This window comes from Dromiciops gliroides, chromosome 4, assembly GCF_019393635.1.
Source record: "Dromiciops gliroides isolate mDroGli1 chromosome 4, mDroGli1.pri, whole genome shotgun sequence".
NCBI classification, from domain to species: Eukaryota; Metazoa; Chordata; class Mammalia; order Microbiotheria; family Microbiotheriidae; genus Dromiciops; species Dromiciops gliroides.
In genome coordinates this window covers 208,823,847-208,843,337 of record NC_057864.1, presented here as the reverse complement: position 1 = coordinate 208,843,337, position 19,491 = coordinate 208,823,847, and the positions used below count along the sequence as shown (strand labels likewise).

Here is a 19,491-nt window from a genome sequence, read left to right as displayed (position 1 = left end):
TGGCATGTGTTATAGGTATCCCTTGTTTTTCAGAAATGCAATGTTAAAGCAAATCTATTTTAAAGCAAACTTGACTGTAAAATAAGATTAAGTAGATTCTTTTTTCCCATTTACTTTGTTTTGCAGGGCAATGAGGGTTAAGGGACTTGTCCAGGGTCACACAGCTAGTAAGTGTCAAGTGTCTGAGGCAGAATATGAACTCAGGTCCTCCTGAATCCAGGGCCAGTGCTTTATCCACTGTGCCACCTAGCTCCCCCACTCCTCCCCCCACCCCGGCTGCCATTTACTTTCATTCTAAAATAGGGTGTATATTGCCATGGAGTGGAAAAATCTCCCATAAATAAGTTAAAATGGCAGTAAGGCCTATGGAATCTTAGAGATTCTGGTCCTGTCATTGCCAACCTTACACCTTCCTTTTTTTTGTTTTGTTTTGGTTTTGGTTTTTGGTGAGGCAATCAGGGTAAAGTGACTTGCCCAGGGTCACACAGCTAGTAAGTGTCAATCGTCTGAGGCTGGATTTGGACTCAGGTACTCCTGACTCCAGGGCCAGTGCTCAATTCACTGTGCCATCTAGCTGCCCACATCTTCTTTTTTAATAAGTCATTTTTTCCTGTCCGGATATACCCAGCTTTATACTTCCAACTCCTCTAACTTAACTCCTTTCATTGTCCTTTAATGAGGGGCTCTAAACAATTCTTCAAAGAATTAGGTCCCAACACTTCTCCCATGGATGCCACTTTCTAGCATACATTGCATTAGGTCAGAAGTTTCTGTTTCTACAAAAGAAGTTTGTGCACCCCATTTCTTAGCACATACATTTGAAATTCTATAACATGAGTTTATTAAAAATGATGGATACCTAAGGTTTTGAGGTTTCTTTTCTCCTCTATAGTAGCATAGAATCACTGAATGTAGGCTACTAGGCATCTAAGGAAGGGGCTTCAGAATGCATCTAGTTCAAGCCCTTTGTTTTCCAGATAAGAAAACTAAAATGTAGAGAAATAAAATCATTTGCACATGTTCCCATAGCTAGTGAGCAAAGTAGCCATGACCCAAATTCAAGCCTTCTGACTCCAAGATTAATTCTCCTCCCACACTCCTTTCTTTTTTTTCTACTGCACTATAATACCTCTCAGAATTTGACTTATGGTTCTAGTTTGCCATTAGGGTGGGAAGACAGGATGGAGAGGGAAATGCAGATCTCTAATTTCATAAATTTAGATAACTCCCTGGTATGGAACTCCACCAACGCAAATCAGCAACTTTTCTTAATCTATACTCTTAGAGAGTTGCCTGGGAACACTGATAAATTATTTGCCTAGGGTCACACAGCTGGTATATATCTGGAAACAGGACATGAATCCAGGTCTTCCTTACCCTATCCACCATACCACACTGTCTCTATTTCTCTCAGGCTAAAATTAAGATCAATTTTCCTTATTTGAATATCCATTGGCTCTGCAAACTAGGTCTAGGATTTCACTTGAGAGCTTCAGCACAGTGAAAATGTAAGTAATCTAGTGTCTACATGTACATGGAAAGGTAAGGGATTGAGAGAATAATTCAAATAGTTAGGCCCTAAAATGGTAAGAAAAGAGCTGGAGTTTTTCAATGGGGAATGATCTAGGCTGATTTAGTGACCATCTTCACCACTATCTTTGTCCCTGGTTAGGAAGAGCTGGGCAGAATAAATGGGTACTGTTGCCTGAAAACCTATAAATAATCATCAAATCTCCTATAGAGTCATGCCCAACAAGTGCCGTATCCTGATCCCTACAAGCTACACATCTAAAAGTGGGGATGGAAGATAACTTGGGACTTGGTAGTGAAAACTAGTTTGAGAAAGTCCTGGTAATTTCAATGGAATAAAAGTGGATATCATGTTTGTGCTCTCAGTCTGGGTGACTAATATCCTTGTAGAATTGTCCATGTATGTGTGTGTGTGTGTGTGTGTGTGTGTGTGTGTGTGTGTGTGTGTGTGTGTACATTTTGCTACATTGATCCTACCCCAGTAGAATTTAAGCCCCTCATGAGAAGGGACTGGTTTTAATTTTGATTTTATATGCCCACAACTTTGCACAGTGCTTTGCACTTAAGAGGTGCTCAATAAACACTTATTGGGTTAAAAGTAACAGAAAATAAGCTAACCAGAAGGCAATAGATAATGTATTTCTTTTTTTTGTTTGTTTTTGGGGGGGGGTTGCGGAGCAATGGGGGTTCAGTGACTTGCCCAAGGTCACACAGCTAGTGTCTGTGGCCGGATTTGAACTCAGGTACTCCTGAATCCAGGGCTGGTGCTTTATCCACTGTGCTACCTAGCTGCCCCGATAATGTATTTCTAAAAGCTCACTATCAAAAGCAATATTCAGAGACCAAAGTTTCTAGAGTTAAGCCTTTCCTGTAATCTCCATGGATACTCCCGGGTCTCTCCCAGAGACACAATTGGCTAAAATTTTAATGGCTGCCTAAAAATGGTTTCTTGAATTCATGGAAACAGAATTCATAGGATTGGCCTCCTATTCCTTCCAAGCACAGATTCTCACCCTTACCCTACAAAAAAAAAATCTGTAGGTAACAAGAGTATGAATAAAGAGATAGGAACCTTTTTCTCTTCTTTCTTACAGTTCTAGACTACAGTCCAAACACTCTTCTTCAGATTTCTAGTATTTAGACAATAAGCTTGATTCTCCCCTATTTTGCTAACTGCATAAATTCAGGACCAGGAATCATCTGGGGGTAAAGCTGTCATGAGAGGCAACATGATATAGAGAGAACTAGGCTTAGGGTCATGAAGTCTTGAGTTCAAATTCTGGAGCTGTGCTATCATGGGCACATAGGATATCTATACCATTTTGGTGCCTCCAGGATACTTATTAAGACTATAAATTGCAGAAAAATTGTGGTAGTATAATACTATGGTACTATATCTATATCTATATCTATATCTATATCTATATCTATATCTATATCTATATCTATATCTATATCTATATCTATATCTATCTATCTATCTATCCATATGGTACCATATGATACCATACTACAAATACCTTTGGAATTGGTAGAAGGAATTTTTTCTCTAGAAGTTTTTGATGAATATAAATCACAAGTCCAAAAAGCTGTCATAAATGAGGACAGTATCAGTTTGCATGAGAACTTCCTTGTTCTTCACAGGAGAGGAGAATAGAACTTATCTAGCTATACATTTTAGAGGTTTTTTCTTTTCTTTTTTTTTTTTTAAAGATTTGATCTCCTCATTTTGCCCAGGCTGAAAGTTCAAGGGCCACTCACAGGCCCAATCTCACTACTGCTCCATTTTTAGATCTGATTAACCCGTTCTTGAGCAACTGGTGGTCCCCAGTTTCAGAGAGCTCACCATATTGAAGCTGGATTTATTCCCAGATACCAATCAGATTAATCCACAAGCTCAAGAGATCCAGTAGGCTCAGCATCCTCAGTAGCAGGGATTACTGCTGGGCTGCCAGCACCCATCAGTGTCCACTCATCAGTGTTTTCTAAGAAAAGAATACTTTGATAAAAGTGAGGTGAGCAATGTCTGGGGACATTTCATCATCATGAAACCAATGGCCACACACATATAAAAAGGTTGACCCCATTCTCAACTTTTTAATTTGCCTTCTTAGTGTCCTTGTAGAAATTATTAGCTCATTCTTGGCATTAGCCTTCCAGTCATGAAAGTTGGGTTACCTTCCTTTCTCACCTGACAATTAGCATAAGCACTAAAGGTACAGCAGGGGAAAAACCAGAAGGATAAAATCATAGTTAAGCTTAAAAAGATCAAAAGAATTACCTATATTCTGGTTTGGCTAATGCTGGTCTATTGGGATTATCACTAACTATAATTAGAGGATTCATTCAATCAACCTACTTTTTTCCTGTCATCCATCTACCTGAATCTTCAGCAAAGTCATTGCTACATAGCCCTGCCCAGTGTCAATTACTAAGAAGCCTTTAAAGATGATATTTCTTTAATTGTTGTGCATGTTCATTTCACTTTTCACTCTTCTGATTGCTTGGACTAAGTCTAGATCCACAGGATGTTATTATCCTAGAGAACAGTCCATTTTAAGAATTACTAAAACTCTTACTTTTGGGTAAGAAGGTAAAAACATGCCTTTGTTCAATGGCCTAGAAGTTGCTGCTAAATACAAAAAGGGGGGAGGGTATTAATTTAGCCTTGACAACTATGGACACTTCATACAAGCTGTTTTGTGCTGAAGACAAACTCCCAATAACTCCTTGCAAATGTTTTTGACCCTAAAATTGTGTATGGTAGAATGCAGGCTCCTTAATAGCAATTGTCTTTGCATCCCCAGCATTTAGCATAGTGACTTGCACTATGAGGCAAGTAGGTGCCATGGTGAATAGGGCACTGGACCTGAAGTCAGGAAGGACTGAGTTCAAATTCAGCCTCAGACACTTCCTAGCTGGGTGACCCTGGGCAAGTCACTTAACCTCTATTTTTCTTGGTTCCCTCAACTATAAAATGAAGATAATGACAGCACCAATCTTGCAGGGTTGTTGTGAGGATCGAATGAGATAATATTTGCAAAGCACCTAGCACTTGCTTGGCATGTAGCAGGTGCTACATAAATGCTTGTTCCCTTCCTCCCTGCCTGCCTCCCTTGCATACGGTAAATCTTTAACAGATGCTTGTTGAAATGAATTAAGAACAGTGTAGAAAAGAAGTGGCTCATCTAGAACTGGAGGGGTTAAATAGCCCTGAGCAGGTGGGAGCAGAAAAGAAAGCAAATGCTGAACCTCTCAACTACCCCCACCTTACCCCTAAATTATTCTAGTAATCTCATTTGAGTAGCCCAAGTGGAATGATAGGAGGAGTGAGGGACATTTCAGGTTTACCTTTTAACTGATGTGCCTAAGATAGCTTAGCTTAAGAGAAGGGAAGATTCCAATTCTATGTTTCTCTAGTTGAAATACTACTCAAAGTATCCCTTTTCTCTTACTTCCTACATTCCAGAACTTAACATAAGCTGTTACATGGTGATTGTGAGTCAGATGTCTCTCCCATGTCCAAGCTTTTTACCCTCTAATTCTGCTACTTTATGAAATAAGGGTGGGGAAGTTAGCTTTGGTTGCCCTAGTAATACTAGTGGTGGTCCATGGCCAATGGGAGAGGAAGGACCTGGAAAGGAAGAGAACCCACTGAGCATGGGAAGTGGAATAATGTGCACCAGGGATTTCAGGTCAGTGACTTTGTTTAGTTTCCCTGCCCCTTTGAATACCCCTTCCCCTTCTATGATTATTAGTTTATTTAGGAGGAATTTCCTTTTTGAGTTGGCTTCTCCGGTCCAGTTTGCTCATGACCTGGGTGATGTCCACTGTATTGGCTGCCTCTCGAGCTTTGGCCTCTTCCTCCAGCTGCCGAAGGATGACAGGGCTTGGGCTGGACTTGAGATGACGCCGCCTGAAGGGGAGACTGTTACCGAAAATGAAAGACAATAAGAGAGGCAGGGGGCAGAATTAATTAGAGTGATGCATGGGAGAAAGCACATTGATTGCCCAGCAAAGATACTGAGGAAAGAAAACAAAACTGGATTTGCTCAGCTCATCCTTCCATTCCAATCATAGCTTCTCTGTTTTCCACCCAAAATAACCACCCTATTTCTACGTCAGGCCCTCGAGTTTCACATAAACTATTTCAATAATCTCCTAACTTTTCTCCCTACAACCAACCAATCCCTTCCACAAACTGTCCTTCACACAGTTTCCAAACTGATACTCCTTAAGTACAGGTATTATTAGGGCACTCCCTGCTCAAGAAGCTTCAGGGACTCCCCATTGCCTGTAGAACAACATGCAGACTCACAGTCTAGTTCTGGTCTGTCTTTCCAAGGCAATGACATATTACTGACTTTCACCCACACTACTGGTCAAACTGGCCTTCTTGCTGTTTCCTCTACATAACATCCTCGTTTTTTCCTTCCTTCCTTCCTTCCTTCCTTCCTTCCTTCCTTTCTTTTTTTTCCCTCCTCTCTCTGTCTCTCTGTCTCTGTCTGTCTGTGTCTGTCTCTGTCTCTTTCTGTCTCTGTCTCTCTCTCTCTCTGTGTCTCTCTCTCTTTCTCTCTTCACATTTGCCTCATGGAACCTCTGGCTCTGTTCAAGACTTGATTCAACTGTCACCTCCTTCAAGAAACCTTCCTTGATTCTCCCCACTACCAGTATCCCTCACCAAATGACTGTGGACATATTCTATGTATTTCTTGTATTTATTATCAATGACATTTTGTATCCTTCACTAGAATATAAGCTCCACAAGGCAAGGACTATCTCCCTTTTTAATGTGTTTCTACTAAATTTATCACAGTCAGTGCCTAGCACAAAATAAACACATAATAATTCTTGTTAATCAATCAATTTTTTGGGAAAACTGAAGTAGAGAAAGAGGACCTGGATAGAGGCAAGAGATTGAGGTTTGAGTGACAGTTCTAATTTGATTTTTGACAAGTCATTTGAACTCTCAATTTCTTCACCTGTAAAACCATAACAATATCTTTTAGTGCCTACCTTATAGGGCTACTGTGAGTAAATCTCTATGTTAACCCTAAAACTTTGTATATGTTAGCTATTATTAGGAAGTAGATATAAAATGTGGATGCTTTCAGTTGGACTTAAGAAAGAACTCTGTTCTTTACACAGAGGCTATTTGCCAAGCCTCCTTTTCTAGGGCAGTCTTTTTGAAAACGATAGTGATAGGCTCCTTTTCTCTAGTGATCTTTTAAAAGGAATAGTTGGGGCAGCTAGGTGGTGCAGTGGATAAAGCACCAGCCCTGGATTCAGGAGGACCTGAGTTCAAATCTGGCCTCAGACACTTGACACTTATTAGCTGTGTGACTGTGGGCAAGTCACTTAACCCTCATTGCCCTACCAAAAAGACAAAAAAAAAGGAATAGTTAAGGAGCAGAACTAAATGGAGACCTGAAATGTGTACATGTGACAGTCTCAGTATCAGTTTAGTCAGATAAAAGACTTGTTGAAAGGTGTGGGCTATGTCTTACCCTCTTAGAATCTCATGTTATAGGCCACTCTATGCTGAAGAAGCCATGTACCATGAACCAACTATCTGCTTTATGTACTAAGCAGCAGTAAGGAAACCAAGCAAATTCCAATTGGCTGTGGCCTGGTCTTCGCATCTAGAATCTCTCTCCAGAATTACAGATAACATGACCAGGAGCTCCAGATGCCAAATCACAGCCATAACTAGGAATTTTTGCCCCTGGAATGAACACATGAGCATGCACATACATGCATGCATGCATGCATGCACACACAAAAAGAAGTTCCCTCAGTTGGGAAGTAAGGAAAACACCACCCTGTGGTAGGGGGAACAAAAATCCTGGGATTTAAGGCCACTGCTAAAGAAGCTGCCTCAGTAACTGGGCGGGGGGGGGGGGTGTCAGTATGGGGAATGAACTCACCACCTCATGCACCAAAGCATTGTAAATGCTATTAGTGCCCTTGTAATATGGGGCCCCCTAATTTGGCAGATTAGGAAAAAGCCCTGGTCATCCCAGCCTCATTATAGCCATGCACCCTATGAAGCCTAATTACTTGGTAAAAGTCAAGCTTGAGGGACAGCTAGATGGCGCAGTGGATAGAGCACCAGCCCTGGAGTCAGGAGTACCTGAGTTCTAATTCAACCTCAGACACTTAACACTTACTAGCTGTGTGACCCTAGGCTAGTCACTTAACCCCAATTGCCTCACTAAAAAAAAAAAAAAAGTCAAGCTTGCCCTCCAATCAGGGAATGGCAGCTGATCTCTGATGAGGGACTACACCCAAGCACCTTAGGAGCAAATGTCCTCCTCTGACTAAATGGCCCCATTGTGCTACAAGCAGGGACAAAACTTTAGAAGGAGAAGAAGGAGGAGGGAGAGGAAGAATGAATAGATGCTTTGGGAAGAGTTGGAGCTCCCTGCCAAATGCACTGCCACCATCATGTTATATGCATGTTGTGACATTAATAAGTCCCTATGTTTCCTCTAACTGAAAGAAAGTGGGTGTGCCTCCCTCTCTCTCTTTCAACTTCCTTCTTTCCCACCCTCTCTTTCTTTCTTTCTTTCTTTCTTTCTTTCTTTCTTTCTTTCGTGGGGCAATGAGGATTAAATGACTTGCCCAGGGTCACACAGCTAGTAAGTGTCAAGTGTCTGAGGCCACATTTGAACTCAGGTCCTCCTGAATCCAGGGCCGGTGCTTTATCCACTGCGCCACTGCGCCACCTAGCTGCCCCCTGCCACCTAGTTGCCCCCTCCCACCCTCTCTTTCTTTCTCCCTCCCTCTTTTTCTCTCTTCTTCCTTCCCTCCCTCCTCACGCTTTCCAACAATACTTTCTCAGAATTGCTCTTTCATTCCCATAAAACCCTAAATTATATCATACTTATCTATATAACTTATGGTATACTTATCTGTATACTTATTATAACTCCCAATAGAATGTAAACTCCTTGAGGGCAGGGGTTTCAGTTTTGTCTTTGCATAGACCCTGCCTAGCACAGTGTTTGGCACATAGTAAACACATAATAAGTGTTCGTGGGATTGGATTGAAGAAAATAACCATCTCTTCCTAAATTCTGATCAATCAGGGATTTGGAGGTACTTCCTTGATTCTTGGTACTTATTCCTTAATTCTTTCCACCAGTCTAATACTGCCCTACGTATAAAAATCATCCAAAACATCAATGGTCACAGAGCCCATTTCCTTACCCAAAGAAGATCTCAATCACTTTGTCACACCACACCAATAACAAGTGATCTGAAGGTACCAGTCCCTTTCCTCCTACTTTATTGGCAGGGTGTATAAAACTATCAAGGTCCTTTCTTGCTGCCCAAAGAAGAAGCTTTCCTGTCCTTTGGATGCTCAATGACTTAAAAGTGGACAAGGTAGAAGGAACACATAGATTTCCTTCTTCCTCTTTTTATTATAGGCCAATTATTCTTAACAATGAAATCAAGTTTTTTGTTTTTGTTTTTGAGCTTCCTTTGATGTGTGCCTCTGATCTCTTTTCCTCTCCCTCTTTGGATTGCCTGAAGATACATTCTAGTAGAGAGCTGTCATGAGATGAACCAACTACCTGCAAATACAAATGCAAATGTATTTGCCAGTGTTAAAAAGAATTGTGTTGGCAGGGGTAGGAGAGTTGGTGGCTGTTTCAAAGACCTATTTGATCTTGCAAAGGTTCTCGCCAAAGCCCTGCATCTATTTTGTTTTAAGCAATTCAGTGACTACTTATAATATTAATAAAGCTTTTGGTTCCTATAGTCCCAATTCTAAAGAGTTCAAAACATTCTCCCATACATCACACATAACTAAAAAAGAACTAAAAATTTAAGTAAAGAAGGATACTAAAGGAGAACAATGAAAAGTAAAGACATGTTAATTCCTAAGCAATTCTCCAGTTGTTAGGAGTAAGAAGGAATATCTATTTAAATCCAATGAGTTCATGCTATGAAAATTATTGAGTCAAAATATAACCAAATCCTTCTAAAACACTATCAGGTAGAAAAACTTACTGAAAGTGATTGCTCAGAAAAATATTGATGGTTAAACCTCATGAATTACAAAGTATTGATCTCCTGGAAACATGCAAATATTTCAATACCCTGTCATTTGGTGGGAAGAGATATTCCCTTTTCCTCCTTTGTGCCTTTGTACAACAAAAAGTTGGCTGCTTACAACCACCGGTTAGGGCAATTCTACTTGCCTTCTCTTGGATGTCTCCTGAGGTTCAATGGCTTTGGCAAGCATTTCCTTGTAGATTGGAGACTTTAAGTATCGAGCATAAGAATCCTGGTAGGAACAAAAGCAAAAGAGTAATTATGAGAGAGAATGAGCCAAATAAAAAGGAAAATGCCTGTGGTTTTCAAGTTATTGCAAGGCAGAAAATAATAAAGCTAAAGAATTGTTCTCTTCCACATATGATGTATAAATCTGTGTACTGCAATCCAGGTGGCAGTCCTCCCTCAAAGAGATTTTATCACAAGAGAGACCCCCTATAGACAGTCTTCTCTACACAATGCATCCCCTAGAAAGGAAAGTGCTAGAAATGAGCCCTGAACACAGTCTTCTAAGTCTTTTCACAAAAGGCCCTTACTTTTCAGGCTCAGGTTATGGGAGAAAAATAAGAAATGAGTGATAAAGAAACAATTACCAGGGCAGCTAGGTGGTGCAGTGGATAGAGCACCAGCCCTGGATTCAGGAGGACCTGAGTTCAAATCCGGCCTCAGACACTTAACACTTACTAGCTGTGTGACCCTGGGCAAGTCACTTAACCCCAATTGCCTCACCAAAAAAAAAAAAAAAAGAAACAATCACCAAGTTCTATTTCCCTGAATGTTTCTCAGAGCTTCAGGGAAGGTTCAGACCACTGAAGCTTAGTGATCAGGATTTGAGACTTTGTAATAAGACTAATAATAATAACAATAACAATAATAATAAATTATAGGATCATAAACATCTGCAAATTCATGAAGATATTATAGGATCCCATGAATAAAGAGGGGGAAGGTGCATCAGAGGCAGTCTAGTACAACTCTCTCTCTTTTTTTTTAATAGAGAGGCTAGTTGATTTGACTAATGTCATATAAATAACAAGCAGCAAAGTAAGGATTAGAACCTGTCCAGTGACTTCAGATCCAGTACCCTTCCCATACTATACTTTATCCACTGCGCCACCTAGCTACCCCCTTTACATATATTTTGGAAAATAAAATTCCATTAAAAAAAAAAAAGAAATAGAGTGATAGCATCACTGATGATGTATTGATTCTGTCATGTAGAATGTAAACTCATTGAAGGCAGGCACCATTTCATCGTTGTCTTTGTATTCTAAGTGTCTTTACATAGTCACTTAAGAGAATCATAGAATTAGGGTTAGAAGGAAAATAGAGACCATTTATTTCAACCTCATCATTTGATGAAGAAACTGTGGCCCTAAGAAATGACTTACCTACAATCATAAATAATCATCAAAAGTGAAATTTGAATCTATGTGACCGGGGCAGCTAGATGGCGCAGTAGATAGAGCACCGGCCCTGGATTCAGGAGTACCTGAGTTCAAATCCGGCCTCAGACACTTAACACTTACTAGCTGTGTGACCCTGGGCAAGTCACTTAACCCCAGGATCATAAAATATCTGAAGCAGGATTCAGACTCAAGTATTCCTGACTTCAAGTCCACTACTCTATTTTCTTGGCCACCTAGCTGTCCATTGTGGAGTTCAATTGGGATACAGCCATTGGAGAAGGGGTGAGGGTAGGAAAGAAATAGCAGGTTCAAGGGAAAAATGAGCCATTTGGTAAATTCTGATTATTTTTCCTAACTAGATGCTAAACCCAGTCCATTTCATGATACTGAAAAAGTATAAATGCTGTCAAGACTCTAAATTTCAATGCCCTGGAGGCAAAGAACAAGCTGTTCATCCTCTGACCATAATGGTGCTTGATGATATGGGATTTGCCTTAGGAAAAGAGTTGAGAGTATCTCTATATTATAAAGATATTTCTTGGTTGACATTGTGAATCCTTAACTGTAAACTGAACAGATCCTGGTCACTAATATTAAAGGCATTACTCACTTTAGCTGAAAACTTGTTTGCAGATGGAATTTTCCATAAACCAAATAATATTTTAATATACTAGGGATAGTTACTTTTTAAAGAAATACTGAAATTTAAAGAAATCCTTCTGTAAGGTGAACCTAGTTAAATTTTACTAATTTTTTTAGTGGGGTAGGAGAGAGAAAGACCAATCTCACTCAGTGAAAATGTGATCGAATGTTTTAAAGGAATTAAATTTTATTACTGTCGCAAGGGATTGGATTGAAGCATGTTACCTAGAGAATGTGCTGAGATGGACTTCAGGGGACAATCTATAGATGGAGCTGGACCTGTACCTGGGCTACCTCTAGTGAGACAGTCCCCTTTCTCAGCACTGAATGACTTAGCACTTGGGAATGATTCAGAAATCCTTTACTAGTCCCATGGTCCCCAGATAGGGGAATGGGAAGTGGGGAAGGTATATACTGTAAGGGGCTAAAATTCTAGCTATACCATCTAAAATCTAATGAGTGGTCGCCAATAAATTATAAGATTTAGCAAGAGTATTTAAGTGTTTATGTATTTGTTAAATAGCATTAGGATCAGAGAAAAAGGTAATCTAACTATTTCTAAGAGACCCCATCATCCAACCCGCCATGGCAAGGTCAGGAACCAAAAAAAAAAAAAAAAAAAGAACTCCTCTGCCAACGTCCGCTTCCTACTTCATGTCCTCCCAGAAATGGGAGGCTCCTCAAGTTGATTGGTTGGTAGTTTTGATAGACAGTACCCACAAGCAAACGTCACTTCCTGACACCAAGGACCTTGACCACATGGCTTGCCCTCAGACACCTTTTCCTCATGGCAGAGTTTTCCTACAGTAGCTTTCCAGCAGGTGGCGTCATTCCAATCATTACAATACACTGAAATGGGGAGAACTACAAACTCAGTAGACTTTGAGAGAAGTGACTCTGCTCCCTTTCTCTTTCTGTATCTATCTTTCACTCCTCTTGTTTCTCTTTCTCCTGTCTGTCTCTTTGTCTTTCTGTGTTTCTGTCTCTATCTCTGTCTCTGTTCCTCCCTACCTCCCTCTCCCCCTCCCTCCCTAACTTCTTTCCGTCGGTCAGGCATGTCAGAACTCTTCAAGCTCTCCCTCAGACTTCCAGTGGAGGAAAGAGCTATTTTTTTTTCTCTTCTCCCCACCCCTGCAGCAATGCCAAATGCTTGTTCATGCTAGTGAGCACATCTACTGATCTACATATCTATCTGGACAAAAACTGGACTTTGAAAAGTCCCTGGCTGCCTCTCCTGAGATGGATGTTTTTAGACCCTCTCATGAGCTCAAGAGGTCAGAAGCTCCTAGATCCAGGTACTGATTAGAAAACAAGAGATGTTTTCTGCTAATTACAGTACTTTTCGGAGAAGATAAGCAATGAGAGAATAAACCAAAAGATATGGACCTTCAGTTACATGGACACTGAAGATACCAGATCAAAATGAAATGCCTGTTTATCAGTTTCTCAAAGTCTTTCATGCTCTAAGTATTAACCTCCTTTGGAAAATATAATATGTAATGTGTTACCATATCATGTTTTAAGTGTTTGTCAATGTGTTTGTTGAGTTTTTTATGTTTTAGACATTTCTTTTGTGACAGAGGAAATAAATCACTGTGCTAGTTAATCCTTTCAGGGGAGATCCTAGGCATGAGCCACACCTATGCTCTATTTAAGTAATTTGCATTGGGGATCTAAGGTGTGGTGTAATAAGCAATATAGTTTAAGGAAAAGTCTGATGTCTTCTTTTGGGGTCACCCCCAGACGGAATCCAGTTCATGTGAGCCCAAATCTAGATCCCTTCAATGGATAGGAATACACCTGGTCCCTGAGTCATGGGTTTTCCATTATCTCCAAGCAAAATACATGTCATCAGACTAAAATATTAAAATAGTGCAAATAAGCAAGATGAGATGAGTTAGCAATTTTGGCAGGTACGAGCAACCTAAACTGCGTAATAAATAATGAATTTTAAAAGAATTTATTTAACTTATTTGTTTATTTACTTATTAATTTATTAATTTTAAAGAATTTATTGCTGAGATGGAAAATTAAATGCATGTGGAAGGAATTGATTTCTTGAGTCCCAAATTTGAAGAAACTGCTGTTTTTATATTGAGTTCCTCTTGCTTTTAACACCATGAAAATTCATAGAAAAAGAAATTTCCTGCTTTATTCACAAGAACAGAGACAATCTGGTGAGGGAAAGAATACTGGTATTAGAATAAAAAAAAACATGGGATCCAGTCCCAGCTCTACGAATCCTTTCTCAGAATAATGTCTGTTGCCAATGTTCATAATTGAAGGAAATGTTAAATTTCAGTTAAAGGTTAATGGAAAAAAGGTAATTTTTTTTTTCACATCCTGAAATCTATCCACAGATCCCTTGGGAATCCATGAGCCCAGGTTAGGATCCCAAGACTAAATGATCTTTCAAGTCATTGATCATAGATTAGGAGATTAAAGGGACCCTCAGGGCTATATAGTAAATACTTCATTTTGCAGTTGAGGAAACTTGAGTCAGGTCCCTACTAGAGTTGACTTTAAGCTCTGGCCCTAACAATTTAACTGGCTAGATGACCTCTGGCAAGTTATAGGAAATTGCTGAAAGGTACCTCAAAGGTCATCAACTCTAATAATAACCTCATTTACAAATGAGGAAAGTGAGGTCAGATGATGTGTCCAAAGTAACATCCAGTGTTTGAACCTAGGTCCTCTGATTCCAAATTCATTGTTCCTTCCATGTCTTCACCAGTAAATTGGGAAATACTTGTATTAATTTTCCAAGGATAGTATAAGGAAAACAGTTTGTAAACTGCTTAATAAACAATCAGGATCAAGTAAACTATCAAAAGTATCATAAACTAAGTGTATATGGCCCAAATTAGTGAGATTTTATTTAACCTGTTAAAATTTATAGGTTTTATAAGTTCTCTTTTAACATATAGAATATATAGTATAGGGTACACCTATACTAGTACAGTTGGGGGGGGTTTGTTTTTGAAGGGTTTTTGCTGACATTTTATTCGGGCTTTTAATTTTACCTTGCAGTCATTTCTGGATAGACTACCATTACTGCCATGTCTCCGAACCCATCTTCCCTTTTATAATAAATAAAAATAGTTAAGCCAACTGACTGATATAGGGATCAAAACTGACTGCAAATGCAATATTCTACATCCATAGTCCTCCACCTCTCCAAGGAAAATAGGAAGAAGTCACAGATATACTAGATTATAATATAGTGAGGCTGGCTTTTTTTTCCTCTTTGTATCCTCAGTGCCTAGCAGATGTATAGCAAATATAGAAGGCACATAAATTTTTATTGAATTGAATTGCACCTTATCAGCCTGAAAGAATAGTTTTCAAAAGGGCCTCCCTTAGAGCTCTAAACAGTTTAGATACAGGGAGATCTTAGTTCAGTGGCAGCAGAATTACTTGTATAGGGTCTCCCTCAAACAAAAATCAGACTGCTAACCAAACAAAATTTCCTTTTCTTTTCCAAACTCATTAATTCTCCAGCTTTCTCTAGGAAGGAATGGGGTCCTTTGTAGACACACACACACAAAACCAATTTAATCCAACAAGCATTTATTAAGCACCTACTACATGTGTGACATATGCTAGACTCTGAAAATACAAAAAACAATTAAGCACAAATATTCCCTTACCCTCAAGGAACTTACATTCTACTGGGGGATACAATATAGGATCATAAGATCATAGGTTGAGAGCTAGAAGGGAATTTTGAGGTTGTCAAGTGACCCCCTTCATTTTAAAGAGGAGGATACCGAAGCCCAGGGAGAGGATGTGATTTACCTAGAATCCCACACCTATATGGCAGAAACAGGATATGATCCCAGATCCTCTAACTCCAAATCCAGCACTCTTTACACTAAACTACATGATCCTCAGCAAATAAATACTATAAATACAAGATAATTTAATGAGGAAGATGATAATTGACAACTGCAGGGATCAGGAAAGGCTTACTCTCTTTTAACTTAACTTCTTTTACCTTCTTAACTGAGCCTTGAAGGAAACTAAGATGTCTAAGAGGTGGAGGTGAAGAGGGAATACGTTCAAGATATGGGGAATAGCCCTTAAAAAGGAATGGAGTCAGGAAATAGAATGTTGAATCCAGGAATAGCTATCAGGACAATTAACATAGGTAATGATTATGGGTGTTTATGAGCTCTAAGTTAGGAAGGAAGGAAGGAAGGAAAGAAAGAACAAACCTTTTTCATGAGCATATAGATGTGAGTTTGAGCAGCATCAAGGACATAACGATGAGGGTGTTTCAACCCCTTGACTGTGATGTCCATGGTTTTGCCATCTATATTAATCCACCGCCTTGCTCCTGGAGCCAGAAAAAGCCTAGGGGGTCAATGGGAAATTATTAGCAAGAGATATTAAACCTTCTGAGTCAAAGTGGTTTGGACTAAGATGGCACCTGTAGCTCATTACCTTCATCTACAGAATCTGTAGCCCCAAACAGAAACCAGGCCAAGGAGACCATAATAGGTATCCAGCTTAGTCATTACTCTCTTTGGCATAGTATAGATTTGTGTTTGGTGAGGGTCCTCAACAAATTTGAGCTGAAATAGTCTTATAATCCTTTAGGCCTAAAAGCTAAATCTCATGAAAACACAGATTCCTCATCAGACTAGGTACCAATACATAAACCAGAGGGACCATTCTCTTCCCATTACCTAGTTTCCTTCAAAACTCAGTTCAAGAACCACATTATCCAGAAGTACTTTCATGTTCTTCCAAACTGTAAAGGCCTCCCTGCCCTCTTATAAGTGTGTGTGTGTGTGTGTGTGTGTGTGTGTTTGGAGACAATCCATGGATTCGCTCTATTGATGTGTGATGGTCTATATTTAAAAGTTCTGAGCAGTTTTCTGGTATTATTTCCTGGTTTGTTTGTTTGTTTTTTTAATTTGCCATGTACTTCTTGGAGATCTATGAACCTTAAATTATCACTGAATATCTTTTTTTCAAGGTCAGTCACTTTGTCTTATATGGAATTCGTAAATTCTCAATAGAATTGCTATTTGTTTTTCTTCTATCACATTTACTCCATTTCAGTATTTTCATGTTCTAAATCTGTTCACCTATCTTTACACTTATTTTAAGAGATCCTTCAATATAAATTAATTTTTTCCTAATCTTCTGAGTATTTAAATTCTATAGTAAGAGCTCTAAGTTCTGACCGGTGTTCCTTCCTAATTTCTTCTATGGGTTTCATTTTTTTATTGTAGCTATTGTAGAGTTTCTTCTTGTTGTTGTTCCCTTTTCTCCTTGAAGAATTCAGGAGTTTTCATTTCATAGAAAATTCATTAACTTTCCTTTGTATCCTATTTGTTAAGCCAAGTTTTAAGGCTGTCTCAGCCTCCTGAAAGATACGGGATTCTCTCTATCTGGGTCCCTGCTCTCAATAGCAACCTTGAGCAACAGGACTGTTCCCAGCAGGGCTTCCATCCCTTTCCCATCATGGAGGCAGGGTGCAGTGAGTGGGGGCTGTGGAACAACAGCAAAGCATCTTTACCAGCAGGTGGCCTCTGCAAAATCCTGTTAGTTAATTTATGCTCCTGCCACTTGGAGACTGATTGGGGAAAGGTGCTAAGTGAGTATTTTAACAATTAGAGTCCTTTGTTATTAATCCATAATGATGTTGCCATATGGGGTTGAGCTGTCTTCTTTCTCCTGTGGATCTAGTTCAGGTTAATCAAATATGGTGCAAAATTCCTTTTTTCTGGAGAGTTGTAGACCTGAAGTGATATACAGAAAGTAACTAATCTGTCATCTTTACTGGGTTTAAGTATTTTCTTAGTGAGGAAGAAGTTACAGAAACCTCATAGACTATCTTCAAAGAAGTCCCAGAAAAAAAATATCATGAGAAGGAAAGAAACATTTGAATTACCAGGATCACATCTCATCTTAATTGACAAGAGAAACACGCAAAGCCTTGCACACTTGGATACATACCACACATACATTTACCGAAACAAACACAAACACAACTGAGGAGATGAGATTTTGCTTTCTGGTCTTCCATTGTGTACTCCTGACTGGATGGCTTTAGATGGACAAGGAGCCTGAAAACTTTACAAATTTTCCCAAGTCAGGGAAAGCAAGGTCTCCCTGTTTTCTTGCCAGTACATATGACCATAACTAATTTATAGGCAATACAAGTTCACACGACACAGATTTGCTCAGCTATTCACAAAAGGATGGTAATGCACAGGGTGGTGGAAGAAGAAGCCGAGGGAAAGATTTTCACAAAACATCAATCTTTCCAACGCTCACTTGTAAATTTCCTGGGCCTTCTCTTTGACCTTGGACTGATCTCCATACTTCAAATCTTCACAAGCTTCCCAGAATCCCAGATTCTCCCCTAAAGAAGTTAAGAGGGACCAGACAGACAAGAACCAAAAGAGAAATGAGTTGCAGGAGAGGAGAAGAAAAAAAGGAACAGGACAGCAGAGGTTGATCAAAATTTCATTCATTATTTACTACCTCCTTATAAATTCATTGGGCTGCTACTTGCTGTCTGAATTCTGCAAAACTCTCCTATCTTCAAATGGTTCATGGTGAATAATTACCCTGGGCTTAGTGCCAGGCTTTCCATCTATTGAAGTACACAGATCAAATCCCATTACAACAAATTCCATGAGATCATCTGCTGTTCCTTTATTGTATTCGAATTTGATTGTAGCAAATATTGTTTGAAACAAGCTGACCTATAACTGAGGCTTAGAAATCTTTTCTTTAATTTAAATTTAACTAATCTGCCACTTTGGGCAGATTATAATAGGATTTATTATCACCAGTTATTCCAAGGGAAGTATTTATGTATATGCATGCATGCATGCTTGTGTGTGCGTGTGTGTGTGTGTGTGTGTGTGTGTGTGTATCCCATTTCTCCAACTGGATTTGGGCAAAAAAAAAAAAAGTAACCTCTATGTCTTTTGTATATTCCTCCCTCCTCATCCAATAGTCACAGAAAGCAGAATTTAAAACTTCACTTAATAGTTTTGATGAATTGACTGACAGAGTAATTAAAATCCAACTAAGTGACTATTTGCGTGGCAAGGACAAGCTACTTTAACTTGAAGGATCAGTACATTTTTGAAGAAAGATACAGAAAACAGAACTCCCAACAACCCTTCATTTCTTTCTCAACCAAGTTAGCGCCTTATCACACTTTGGTATACTGCCAAAAAGTCCATGAGCTTCCTTATCTTGACATTCTTCAGTTGAAAACTAAGGTGGAGAATAAAGGGAGAATTACCAGTGGGGAATAATTATATAAATAATGTGGTAATAGGAGTGTAAAACAGAGGGTGATGGGTATAGGTTGGAAGATGGCAGGAAGCTCTCTCTTCATCCTTCTGTGTAGGCAAGTTCTTGGAGATGTCACAGAGAAAAGATGGGAAACACCAGACTAATTGACAATTGGAGTATGATTGCAACCCTAGGATTCTAAGGAGAAATATACCCTGTTCAGCAGAAACTACAGGAAGTCAAAATTTTAAAATTGGAAAGGATCTTAGAGATAATCTAGGCCAGTCTCCAAAACCATGCATACTACTAATTAGGATATTGATTGTCATTATATGGGAACCAGTCTGTAAAAACCTAGATGGTGAACATGACTCTATTAGATTAAGTACAACAGAAATTCTTGTTTGGGGGTGGGGGGGGCAATTAGGTAATGTGAGTAACATTAAGCTGGAAAGCTAACAATTTATCTGCCTCATTCATACCTGAAGCCTTCATATTGCCTAACAGAGGAGACGAGCCACAGAAAACACAGAAATAACAGAAGGATTGTTACAGAGAATTCTTGTTATAGTTAATA

General features: G+C 39.3%; 1 protein-coding gene across 1 annotated transcript in view; it reads right to left on the bottom strand.

The window, feature by feature from the left end:
* Positions 1-1,966: 1,966 nt before the first annotated feature.
* Positions 1,967-19,491, bottom strand: part of RGS9 (regulator of G protein signaling 9) — a 101,921-nt gene continuing 84,396 nt past the window's right edge. The window contains exons 14-17 of the mRNA XM_043999581.1: positions 17,937-18,024; positions 15,863-16,001; positions 9,741-9,826; positions 1,967-5,458 (exon numbers count right to left, since the gene is read on the bottom strand). Coding sequence (XP_043855516.1) covers positions 5,290-5,458; positions 9,741-9,826; positions 15,863-16,001; positions 17,937-18,024 — 482 coding nt within the window. The 3' untranslated portion in view covers positions 1,967-5,289. The remainder of the gene's footprint in view (positions 5,459-9,740; positions 9,827-15,862; positions 16,002-17,936; positions 18,025-19,491) is intronic.